At 37.4% G+C, this 13,599-nt stretch overlaps 1 protein-coding gene across 1 annotated transcript; it reads left to right on the top strand.

Annotated features, from left to right (window-relative positions):
- Positions 1-9,661: 9,661 nt before the first annotated feature.
- LOC104435736 (NDR1/HIN1-like protein 2) lies at positions 9,662-10,276 on the top strand. Its single transcript, XM_010048435.2, has one exon. The coding sequence runs from the start codon at positions 9,662-9,664 to the stop codon at positions 10,274-10,276; it is 615 nt and encodes a 204-aa protein (XP_010046737.2).
- The last annotated feature ends 3,323 nt before the right edge of the window (positions 10,277-13,599 follow it).

Below are 13,599 nucleotides of genomic sequence, written 5' to 3'. Positions count from 1 at the left end.
TTTTATGGTTATACCATATCTAATAATTGAGTTTCGTCACCGTGTTATCTATCGAGAGATCACAAGAATATTATATTTGTTTCAAGTAGATATGAAATAGAATAATCCTATCTCGTGCATATAAATGCTTCTTGCATGTTAGTTAATGACCAAATAAAGGACATGAAATCAATGTAATATTATAACATTATGATCCGAACATTAGGATTGAGTAGTTCCAGGTTCTATACAGATTTCATATGGAACTCGAAACCTACCCGTTAGAATATATTCCTCAATTTTGGAACCTGAAACCTATTCTGCATACTTTAAAACTTAAAATTTATCATGTTAGAGGTTTCAAGATTGGTTCTAAGGTCTACTAAGTTTTTATCTATAATACTAATTAGACGATTGCAATGAATTAAACCCCTTAATTACTGTCACTTGCTGCTCTAACCACAAAGACACGTGAAAAATATGAACATTAATAAAGTAAAAGTACCAGTCATGAAATAGAAGCACAAACTAATGCTTACAAATTATACACTCGTCATCGAACAATATGAAATATCGCAAAATCGCACGAAGACGTGAGCTTAGAAAAACATTAAAACTTGCTTTATGTTATAGGTTAGAGGTTATAGGTTCCAAGCTCCTCTAACTAAGAATCTGGAATCTACCTATCGAAATAGATTTCTCGAATTTACAGGTTCTCATTAGTCTGGTTCTTAGGTTCCAGTTCTACTTTGGAACCATGCTCACTCCTACTGAGAATAATGACACATGTGCTTTGTACGTGTATAATTCAGTTCACTCCAAAGGAACGAGTATCTTTCCGTAAATCTGGTAAATGGAACACATGCACTACACGTTCTCTGTGCAAAAACACGAGGATTTCAGTAATGGATCCAACGGGTACTTTGGCTTCAACAAATCTCTACCCGAGCGATGCAGGAAGCATATTAGGTTATATTGTTGGCTTATAATTTTGTAATTAACTACACCAACGACGTTATGGATTCCAATTTCAAGATTTTGTCTAGTGATTTTATTTTCATCACGAGTGAATATTAAGAAGATAATGATATATATATTTTTTAAGTTCAATTGGTTGGATTCTACATTCTTTTCCTCTTGATTTCTTCTTCATCCAAGCCTTTCGTTTTTCAATCTTTTCGATCTTGCCATTCGGAGTCGTGTTCGAGTGAAGGGGGGCGTCTAGCACCATGTGTCGTTCTAGAAAGTTCAACTCATAAGGTGCAAGAGTGATTAGAAATGACACGCGCAACTTGACAAGCAGGTACTTTAGCACACCCGCTTAACGCGTAAGCCGGATTAGGAAACGAGGAGTGGAACTTGAAAAGTGTGGCGGACACGCACAGGAAACAAACCGAGAGAGGCTTTGGCTCCAATATCATGTCGAAAAATCCAATCAAAAATGCTGAAACCGATGGATAGAGGGAGATCTCATCTATGTAGAGAACACATCAATCCCATAATCGATGCGGGATATTTAAAAATGGAGATACGGACAAGTAGATACACGCATCTCAAACGTTACACTGTCAACCCTTGGCTACGAAGCTGATGACAGTTTCTCTCTAATCCATCAAGATTTCCACTTTTGAGCATTGCTATCGGGTACTAGATTAGAATCGTTTGACGACATCGAAACAAGCAAAGTGCATTTGAAAGAGCAACTAGAACTCGCAACCATAGCACGTCAAAACACAACGCTAGTTTCATTCATCTTCGGACAGACCCGCCGAAGGAAAAAAGAGAAAAAACACAGAGATACAGCATAACCCTAATAACACAGCTTGCAACATACACGAACGGAATCAATAAGCACCAAGACCATGCCAGATAAATACCGAGAACATCATCAGAAACCTTCCCTCCGGTACTGAGCGTGACTCGCGCATCGGGAGCTCCTGAACTGCAGCACCCCTTCTCACTAAAGAAGGAGACTTAACTCAGATGATGAAAATGCCAAAGGATTGCCAAAGGATTGCCAAAGGATTGAAGTTGCCCTGTCGGCCAAAGCCGAACCGATACCCGACTAGCTACGAAGCATCAGTGGCTGGACCTGTTCCCCCTGGACGGAAACAGCCACCTCCTGCGGCCGCAGGAGGTGGCTGAAGTCCTGCACGAGAGGGACGGGAGAGAGGGATAGCAACGAGAGCAGGAGAACGAATTTATACAAACGTATGCTAGTGCGAGAGAGAGAGAGTTCGATCCAGTGGCTATTATAGGAATGACGGAGATGGTGATGCATCTGGAGGAAAAAAAGCGAAGAAAGGAAAGGGCCAACGAGGGTTTCTTCTCCAATGGGGTTTGTGGGGATCGCATCTTCCATGGGATATGCGGCGACCACCACCGTTTTTAAAATGCGATTGGTCCACAACTTTAAACCCTCTCGGCCCTTTTTCCCTGCTTTTCGTTCTTAGTCTCTTCCCCCCTTTTTCTTACCTCACGATCACTTATGAAACCATTCCCCTCACTTTTTAGTGTGGTGATACATATTTCATCAAGTTTGTGCCCACGTTGATGTACCAAAACGTGAGTGGGGTCGAGCTCGATCTGATGACGACACGTGTCTTTCTATGTCGAAGCATCCAATGGGATTGGTGGAGTTCGTTGGTTGAGCCTATCCATTTCAATATGGATAATTATAAAAAAAAATAAAGGTGATAAATCTATCATATGGATGTGATTTATGCCTTAAAATTTTCAATTTGATCAATGTAGTCATAAATTTTTTGACGATTTGCCTTTTCAGTCATCTTAATTAATTTTGGCTAGCAACTATTGACGTAGATGCCAACTGTTGGAGGCTAGCAATATCACCTAAAGGGAGTGAATAGTTGATTTGAACAAATCTTGACAAGTAGTCAAGATCTGAGTTTGAACAACGACATAAGAATTATGATATTCACTAGAGTGCAAAGGTTAGAGTTCGAATAGAGACTAGATGTAGTTTATTAATGTGCAAAAGTCTATAAAAAATAATCAACAAGAGTTTAGGGGTACAATAAATTGCACACAAACTTATAGTGATTCAGCTTATAGCAAGCCTATATTCACTCTTCCATTCTAACAACATATTGACTAGATTCCACTAGATAACTAATGAGATATTACAATCAAGTTATGTCACTTATATCCAAATGCTTCTCCCAATGTTGGTGTTGCTTATACCCAAAGTTGGTGCTACTTATACCCAAGCCAAAAGATCTCTTCTTCTCAAACCTAAGCACAAACTACAACATCGCTAACACCCTCTCAAATGATTACAATTGTAAGCTTAAAAAAAGATAAGAATCGAAGTACTCTCGGAATTTGGAATTTTTAATACCGAACCCCTCTATGCTCTCTCGGATCTTGGTCTCCTTTTATAGTCATTCACTTCCAAACTAATCATTGGACAGTATTTAGAGGATTATTCTCCAATCAACCCATTGTAAATGAATGCTTCAAGATGATTTAGTAGTTGTTGAAGGCATGCGTGATAAAAATTATACTTCTCCATTTCTCTGTTTCCCTATTTCTCGGAACAGGTTTGGAATAGAAATCCGTTTGGTAACGCAATTTGATTTTTCTATTTCTGGAATAAATTTCTATTCTAAAAATAGATTTGAAGAAAAAATCAGAAGCTAAAACTTTTAACTTCTCTCAGCTTCTGAAATAGAAATTGAGAAATCAATTTGTGTTCCAGAAATTTTGTCATGCGCACCCTGAGTAACCAGATCAGAATCTCCCATTGATTTCACCCATAAAACCGAAGTTGGGTTTCCATAGGTGAATTCTTTGTTCAGAAATAATATCTTGTTTTTGGATGATTGTCAATCAATAAATGAATCCCCGCTTTAAATAATTTCATTGCAAATCAATCTTCAAGATTGAAAAACAATAACATTTTCTAGAAAAGAAATCATATACACATGCACATATTGTTTTCAAAGTCTGAATAGACTTCTTGATCAGATGATGTCGTATGAGTTTCAATACTCCTTAAGGCTGAATAGATTTCGCATAGAGTCTAAAAATGCCAAATGTCTCGACAATATTCATGAGCAAGTTTTGTAGATATGCTCATGTTACTCTAATGATATCCATGACATAAACTTATGGTGTCCTTGATGTAAATATTCAGAAGTTTAGATGCAATATCCAGATGACAATAACTGGAGTTCGAATATTATTTTTCGTGAATATCACATGAAAATATTTTCGTTTAGATTCGATAGACATTTATAAAAGGTTTTGTCAAAACATATTAGGAAGTTTTCTCAACACTGACTATCCTACATATTTTTTTTTTTTTTTTTTGAAAATTTAATATATTTTCATTTTTTTTTGCCTCTTTTCTTTTTATCCTATGTCCCTTTGCTAGTTTGTAGCGTTGGTGACAGTTGATGAAGGTTGCCATCCACAGGTCAGGCTTGGGATGCCATTGTTGGCTCTAGGTGAGGGTCTTGCAAACCCTTTCTTTGGTTGGCGAGGGTGTCATGGCTTCTTGCCAAATCTAAGCCACGCGAGGCCTAGTAAAGGTCATACCTTGACTTGTGGTTGATAACCTTCTTTGTCAAGGCCACGGACCTATGGAAGGACGTATGAAAAAAAAAGAAAAAACGGAATTTAAAAAAAAAAAAATTATAAAAATGCAAAAATGTTCGCATTAGCATCTTTATTAAAGAAATTCCTCATATTCTCTTTAATGCTCCATATCTATCAGGATTATTCATATATTTTTTCTTTTAATTGTTCATTTAAACCACTCTGCTTTTCCTGCATTTCGTTTAGAGTCTCTTCCCCTTTTATTTCCTCATAATTTATGTAGTATTGATACGGACACGCGGCATGTGACACAACACTGTAACACGTTATTTTAAAAAATTAGATAATTCAACATGTTTCGAGACGTTATATATTATAAATAAATAATAGTAAAAAGAGCCTATAATTAATTTATACTAAAAATATTAATTCAACATTTGTTAATATAATTCATTATACTATATTACATTATGATAGTCCATAAAACTTGGAGAAAAAAAATAAACAATCCACATTCTACTATCAAATTTAGTGATATGTGCATTACATGTCCTAAAACTTATCGCGAAAGTACAACTAAGTCATAAAACTTATCAAATTAGTGCAATTGAGTTTTTTCGTTAACACTGTCAATTTGTTTAATCGAAAATGCTGACGTAGTATTTTTAAATTAATTTATTTTTCTTGCGTGGTAATTTTTTGTTACTTTTTAAAAATCTTATTTAAAAAATAGTAAAAAACTTCTAAAAAAGCTAAAATAATTCTAAAAAAAAAATGGAAAAAAAGAGAAAAAAGGCAAGGTTGTGAAAAAAAGAAGGCAAGTGGGTGGCTGGGAATAATTCTGAAAAAAAAAAAACTAGAAAAAAAAGAAAAAAAGGAAACGTCATGAAAAAGAAAAAGGCAGCGGTGGGTGGCTGGTCATGCCGTTGCCACCATTGGAGGGGGCTAGCAAGGTTGTCGGCCCTAGGTGGCGGAGGGTAGGCTACCCTCGCCGGACTAGGCAAGGCCCGAGTGAGGCTCACCCAGATCTAGGTGACACCTTGGTTGGGGCTGATGAGGCTCGTACAAATCTGGGCGATGCCAGCCCTTGCCTGTGGTCGGTGACCCTCCCCAGCCCTAGGCAAGGGCCGACGACCCTCGCTAGATCCAAGCGAGGGTGTGATGTCGCCCAGATCTAGGTGAGCCTCACTTGGGCCTCAGCCGAGGCATTGCCCAGATTTGGCAAGCCTTGTTGGCCCAAGCCTTGTTGACAATGGCCTCACCCAGGCCTGTGAGGACCGCCGCCCCTCCATCACCTCATCGGCCCCCTTTGACGATGGCAGCCACACCCAAATCCTTGCTCTTTCTTTTTTTTCTTCATATATATACATTTTGACCCCTTAAGTATTGAAAATTTTTAAAATTGATCTTGTGCGTGTCGGAATCACGTGTTGAAATGTGTCGAGGAGAGTTGACCATGTGTCAAATTTTTTAACACTTATCGACCACGTATTGGAACGTGTTGAAGCGTATCGAACACGACATGAAAGTTCTCGAAAAGTGCAGTGATACATAGCTCATAATCAATAATAGAACATCCCGTCACTTTCATCCGTGGTGTTATGTTTCATCATGTTTGTGTCCCCGCGGCTGTGCCAAATGTTTGAGTGGGGTGAAGCTCGGTCTGATGATAACACGTGTCTTCTCTGCATCAGAAGTATATCAGTGGGGCCTAGTGCGGTGCGCCAGTGAAGCCTATCCATTCCATTGAGAAATACATACGACATTCTAAGCAAGCTACAAAATCATGAGAGAAGATAAGTTTAAAGTATCTTATTACATCCCTTGTCACACACGTGTGTGTCTTCCTCTACCTATATAATTAAGCTTGTTATGGGCTTGAACTTAAGCTTTCTTGGCAATTTTTCTAGTTGTAGATATCGGGCTTTTACTATGTGCTTTCAATATGTTCTGCCCTAATTTATTCCTTGTCTGTAGGCCGACACATGTCGTTTATAATTTGGCTTGCACATGAGAAATGGGTATTAAAGTATTTTATGTCGCTTGTCTACAGGATTTAATGCTCTTCGTATACATGTGGTCTCTTCTTTTTTCATTCATAGAATTTATATTTTCAAATAAATGTGGGTCTGACTAAATATGTTGACATGTTCTAGCTTGAGCTTCCTTTTAGTGATTTGGTGATCTTCTTCTCTATTTATAAGATATAGAAGTTACACCATTCTCTGGCAATATTTCTTGTCTAATATAATGATGGTGCAGTCTATACTTTTATGTAGATCGAGTATGCAAGTGATGTCTTCTTTTTTGTCTTTTTTTTTTCTTTATGGCCAAAATATTGGTTTTATTGATTAATAAGGTCGAATAAGACAACCTGATGTTGGAATGAGTAATGACAAGTCACTAAAAATTCGTGTAGTTTATAAATTTGCGAAGGAACCTGATGTCATAGGCCACAACGCCTGGCTTTTTTTAACCTTTGGTGACAAATGAGTGTATCCATTAGAATTAAGCTCAAATTCGTCATCACCTATCGTGCCATAATTAAAAAGTCTTATGCAGTCCAAAACGTTATCCAACTCCTCCAGGAAATTCAACAAAAAAGCAAGGGAGGGAGGGAACGCAGAGCGTCTTCTGCAGAAGAGGAAAGCTATGTAGACTTCTTTTGTATGCTAATTACATGAATATATGAGGACCGCCTTTGTTCAACCCGACCAACCGGCTAGTTTCCGATACTGAATCCTTTGCCAGTCTGGCCAGTTTTCAGGAGATTCGACCGAAAACCATGCAGAGTTACGCTTCTTGTGCAATACAACGATTGTGGCCAAGCTTGATTCCCACCTTTACACTGTTCACTGAAACTCTCTCTCAAGCTTTTCGATTCCGAGAGAGAGAGAGAGAGAGAGAGAGAGAGAGAGAGAGTAAAGCTCAAGGATGACCTTCTATCGTTGAGTTCCCATCATCGTCGGCAAATGGGGTTGAAAAGCGTCAAGAGGACTGGCTTTTCTTTGGCCCCAGGATGGGGACAGTGAAGTGCCTCAAAGGCAAGGCACAAGTACCGTGTCACACGGGGCTGGCCAGACCAAAACAAGAAAAAGGGTCAGATACTCAAATTGTCACATATGGACTCAAAATCATCACTAAGACACTAGTCGGCTTCGCAATCTGCTAATCAGATATTAAACTATGAAATTGACTTGAACTTGCTGTCATTATCTAATTCACGATTGTATCGTCCCATTGTCAGAAAAAGCGAATTTATTTTTGTGTCATTAGATTTTTGAAAGAGTTATAAAGAGTAAAAATAATTACCGATCACTTGATTTTGCACTAATTTATTGATAAGCCACCGACAGTTTTACGACATTTATTAACTCTTTTTTCGTAATTATTCTTCAGTTAGAGAGATTACCAACTTTTTACCGATTAAATTATCAACTAGTATATTGTTACTAACTCTTATTTAGGTTAGTTAACAAGGTTTATCTGGTTTTCTTTTACAATTACCAAAAGAATAGACTTCCCTTTATCTTTTATCAACTTTTCTTTATCTTTGTCGCCAACTTTAGAAATTTGCTAGTTATTACATGAAATTGCAAACTATTTTCGTGTGACTTGGAAACCTTTCTCCAATTGAGTTGCCAATTCCTTATTCGAGTTGCGTACTAACATTTATGTGTTAATTTTTTTGTTTGAAATTACCAGCTATTTTATTGAACTACCATTTTTCTTTGTCTCGTTTATCAACCATTTTCAACCAATAAGTTACCAATTAATTTTGCATCACCAATTCTTGTTTGAGTTAGTTATTAATTTTTGCTTTGTTCCTTTTTAGACTACCAACCTTTTTTTCATCTTTGACTAAAAAAATTCTCCTTTTTCACCAAATTTTATTTACATATCTTCCAAATGCCTTAAATTTACCAATCGTCATATAAATGACCCAACCCTTATTTAGGGACTTACCGACTTTTTTTCCAGATTAAGCAACCCAGATAAGAGGTGGCAAACTAAAACAATGTATTAGATGTTGCTAACTAACTCAAAAGAAATGTTCTTTTTGGTTGAAACTCAAAAGAAAGTTGAACAGTTGAAAATTTAATTAAAGATGTATATCAGTCACTTTAATCAGAGTTAGTTATTTTATAGAAGAGTCGGTAACTCTAAGACATTGATAAAAACGTTAAATAACAGTCGATAATCAAATTGGTGAAGGATAAGCCTGCAATCAAAAGGAAGATAAACTTGTAAGCAACTTAACAAAAGATGGGAACTAAAAATTAGTTGATAATTGAAAAGAAAGGTAAGTTACTCTAAATAAGGTTGATAAATTCTCTAAAAAAAGATGATAAATTTAAGGTGCTGTTAAGAAAAACATATAAAATTTTGTAAATGATAAGAAGAGATGCCAACTTAAAAAGAAAGAAACAAATAAATGTCGTTAAGTAACTTATTTGTAATCTAATATTAGGTGGTAATTAAATGCGAGAAAATTAGTAAGTCACACTAATTAGGTCAATAACCTCTAGAGAGAGTTAGTAAATTTAAGGAGTTGCTATACTTGAAAAATAGAAATGGGTAACTCGGTAACAAAGTCAGCAAATAAACGAAAACAAAAAGGTATTGGTGAATAATGAGAGTTGGTGATTTAAAACAAATCCGTAATTAATATGGCAAAAATTGAAAGTCACTCTAGAACTTAGATTAATAATCTCATACAAAGTTAGGATATTTGATGCGTTAGTAGGTTATGCAAATAAATATCGATAAATTAAAGTCCTTAAAACTGTCTACTTATCAAATCTCTCAACCAAGACATAGCTTTCGGTCACTGTACCCCCTCGATTGATTTTGTACACACTTCCCCTGGAAGCTGAATCTCTTAGTTGGTTCATCACAAGCAAAGATCGAAGCATTCTGAATACGTCCCCCCGGCCACATTTCTTGAGTTTCACCAAAGAAAATTAAAGGCAAATGGCACCCCTCTTTCCCTTTAAAGTACTGCACAAGAAAGCAGACACACCCTCTTCACTCCATTCTCAACTCAAACCAAACCATTAGCGACTTCGCTTGGAGGTATATTGAAACGAGAAGCACTAGCCTCCCGCATCAGTCGCCAATGGCAATCGCCAAACGTTGTGCTCCAGACGCTGAGGAAGACCCTTGGGATGCGCACTCGAGCATAATGACATGGGCATCCTCAATCTTGCTCGCCATAATCTTCCTCATCGTGCTAGGGGTTTCGACCATCTGGCTCACCGTCCACCCGAGGCAGCTCCAGTTCGCCGTCGAGGACGTCTTGGTCTCTAACTTCAAGCCCAACAACAACCGGAGCCGCCTCGTCACTGCCAACTTCAGCATCAAGATGTCGACCAACAACTCCAATCACCGGGTCACATTCACCTATGAATCAATGAATGTGTCCGTGAAGATCCGGGACCAAATTCTCGCGTCCGCCAACGGCCCGCCTCTATTCCACGACAAGGACAAATTCAAGGAGTTCTGGGTGTATCTCACGTCAAATAATGTGGAGCTACATGGGTCCACGTTGAAGGACTGGAAGGAAACGGGATTCGAGGACATCAAGATCAACGTGATCATTCAGGCGCGCGTCAAGTTCAAGGCCCTGCATTGGAAGCAGGACCACTGCAGGATCCAGATATTCTGCGGCGAAGTGGAGGCCCACTCACCGGGGAAGGCCTTTAAGCAGACCAACTGCGATGTCGAACTTTGAATTGTTAGTTGATGCCGTCATCGCCGTCATCGTTCTCCTGTCTTATGTCTACGTAATGTTTCTATATAGTTTATGGCGTGTCGATCAACGTGTTGGACTTGACGAGATCCAATCCATTTACTTTAACTTATCAGTTCTATTAATCAATATTTGATATATACCAAATTTAGCTAAATATTTTATTGGTAATATACTGTGATATCTAATTAGGCATGTAGAATCCATATTTAAACTCTGATAGGAGGTTGAGATTTCGCAGCTCTAAGGTTGGTCCCATTACTCCTTTTATATAAGATCTATTTTTGATGGAGAATATATGCATTTCATTATCATGCTTTCACTGTTTCCACAAAATTATTTAGAGAGAAATACATCAATCACAACCATCATAGAGGAGAGTGGTGAAGATTCATACATCATCTTCTCACTTGTTGGATCACTAATGGCTACGTTTGATTCGGATACGTTATATTTATTGATTTTAATCATGTTCATGTGATTGAAAGATCCTCTTAATCTAATTTGTGGTATCTGAGCGTTGGTTTATTCAACGCATGAACATGGTTATAATGTTTATTATGATCTTTCGCCCTTTTTATGATTGATTCATAGTGTTTTGTTGATGATGGAATAAATATATAATTGTTGGGAATAACAGATCCCCAAAAACCGGATTCGACACTAAATCAAACCCCTAAACTGAATGTGGAAGACGAATCCCGGGAAAACACGTATCACCGATCCTAAAGCACACCACGGATTCGAGCGTACCTTGTTAGCCACAGATTAAACACCAATGTTGAAGTGAGGAAGAGAAATTGGCCATGTTCGATCTGATGACGCTAATTCGCCTTGGAAGGGGAGAAGAAAGTGGCTTTGTGCTTACTGTTCTTTTTGGAGGGAGAGAGGGAGGAAGGAACGTATGTAATGTTCAAAGGGTGCATTCTCCCTCTCTCTCCTCCCTCTTATACGTCCCTCCATCCACGGGCCCTAATTCCGTGGGCCGGGCTTTTAAGCCCAACATGGGCGGACGGGCCTTAAGCCCATCTCATATAAAACCATCATCTCCCACTCGCACATGGTGGGCTGAACAGAATTCTCTTTTACCTCTCTTTAACATTCATACCGGTGAATAATCCGTGCGACTAGCATACTTTGAGAGCTTGTTGCCATACATCTGTTAGGAATATATAGCAGCTCATAATGGGCATCACATCCTGAGTAGATTTAGTATGCAGTACTCTAGATCGATCGATCACATTTATATCTCTCTTGATCTCTTTCAAACAATGAAATATATATATTGTATTCACAATTATGATTATCCTAAAAACAGTCATAATTGGTTAACCGGTGAATACAAAACTATAATGTGATTCTCCAAAATCGATCTTCCTCTTCCCTTCAAACTCTCAATTTCAATTTAGCTTGCTTTTCTAGAAATGTCCCATTAGATCGAATCAACTCATGACCATTGGCAATATCCTAAGATAACAAACACTAAATAGAAATCTTGAGAATAAGTAAAAGTCATAAGGGGACTAAGAATTGAGGAACTCTTTTCCTCAAGAGTCTCACACGACATAAAAGTTGAGATCAAACTTTTGCCACTCTTATTGGTCGTTTCATGCATACGTAGTATGAAATACGTATTATGGTATTAACTCATTTCCCATGGAGCGTATGTCTATACCTTTCAATACCGTACAGATGATAGTTTAGACATACCCAATGTCTAACTTGAGTTCACGTATCTACTCATTCACAAAATTCATCAGAACTCACATCTGGCATCATAGATAGATAAAGTAAAATATATGGGGTATTTTACTTTCGGACATAGTAAGTATTATGTCATCATCTTAACACTCAGTTAAGGCGACATACGTATTTTAAGCTTGAGCTCTCGATTATCACCTAGATAATAAGCTTAAAAACAGTTTCATCTTTATTTATCACACAGTAAATAGATGCGATTACCCGTGTGAGTGGGCTAATCTTATATCTGTTCGACATACTTTCTCAACTTAAAGTAATGCATTGAGCATTAAGATGCATAAAGATCAAACAAAGATTCATAGGCATTAATGATGAAAAACACAAATTCATCAAATGTGAACACTTCAGGAAAATTATAATCCAGTACATCGGACTCTACGCAATCCTAGAGATTTTACATGGCCACAAAACACATCTCTAGGTTTTGGCTTTGTCATAGGATCTACTACCATTCTATGCATAATATGTACTGTAAGTTCACATTTTTTCGTGCAATCATATTCTTGACAAAATTATATTTTTTATCTATATGTTTGGTCTTGCCATGATATTTTAGATCTTTGGTGTACGCTTTTGCTGCTTGGCTATCATAATTAACCAACAATGAATCTCAGCACTTCAAATAACACCTAAATGATCCAATAATCTCTTAAGCCAAACATCTTCTTTTATTACTGCTGATAATGCCATGAACTCAGTTTCCATCGTAGATAAGGCTATACACTTTTGTTTCTTACTACTCCAACATATGGTGCCATTATTCGGTAAGAAAACAAAACCAGAGGTAGATTTTATTTCATCTAAATCTCCTCTCCAATAAGCATCAAAATAGCCTTTGAGTTGCAGATCATTTCCATAATAACTCAACGTATAATCAGCAGTCCCCTTTAGATACCTTAGTATTCATTTAACGGCTTTCCAACGTGCTTGACCTGAGTTGGATTGGTATTCACTCACCATTCCAATTGCATAACATATGTCAGGTTTTGTACACATCATAGCGTACATCAAGCTCCCAACAGCACTAGCATAAGGAACATGTTTCGTTTGTTCCTTCTCTTGTGAAATCCTTGGACACAGTCTATGGCTCAATGCTCCACCTTTTGCAATAGGAGTGTCTATGGGTTTACAATCTCATATCCTTCAATTCAAAGTTGGAAGACAACCAACTCTTGAAAGTATTGACAAATTCCATATTGCTTCCGGCAATTAGTATATCATCAACATATAATAATATGATCACAAATTGATCATTGGATCTTTTGATATATATATAATGATCCTCATCTATCATTGTAAAATCATATGCCATTATGGCATTATGAAATCGTATATACCATTGTCTTGACGACTGCTTAAGGCCATATATCGACTTCAAAAGTCAACATACCTTTTCTTTTTGGCCTTTCACTATGAAACCAACATGTTGTTCCATATATTTTCCTTCCTTTAATTCTCCATTGAGGAAAGCAGTCTTTACATTCATTTGATGTAACTCAAGATCCATACTAGCCACTATTGCCAGAAATATGCAAATCGAGGTA

The sequence above is a fragment of the Eucalyptus grandis genome, chromosome 2 (assembly GCF_016545825.1).
Source record: "Eucalyptus grandis isolate ANBG69807.140 chromosome 2, ASM1654582v1, whole genome shotgun sequence".
NCBI lineage: Eukaryota > Viridiplantae > Streptophyta > Magnoliopsida > Myrtales > Myrtaceae > Eucalyptus > Eucalyptus grandis.
Note: the sequence above shows the minus strand (reverse complement) of the source record. Positions and strands in the feature narration are given on the sequence as shown.

Excerpts from the sequence above, each read along its gene's own strand:
- LOC104435736 (XM_010048435.2), top strand. The coding sequence starts at position 9,662 with ATGGCAATCGCCAAACGTTGTGCTCCAGACGCTGAGGAAGACCCTTGG.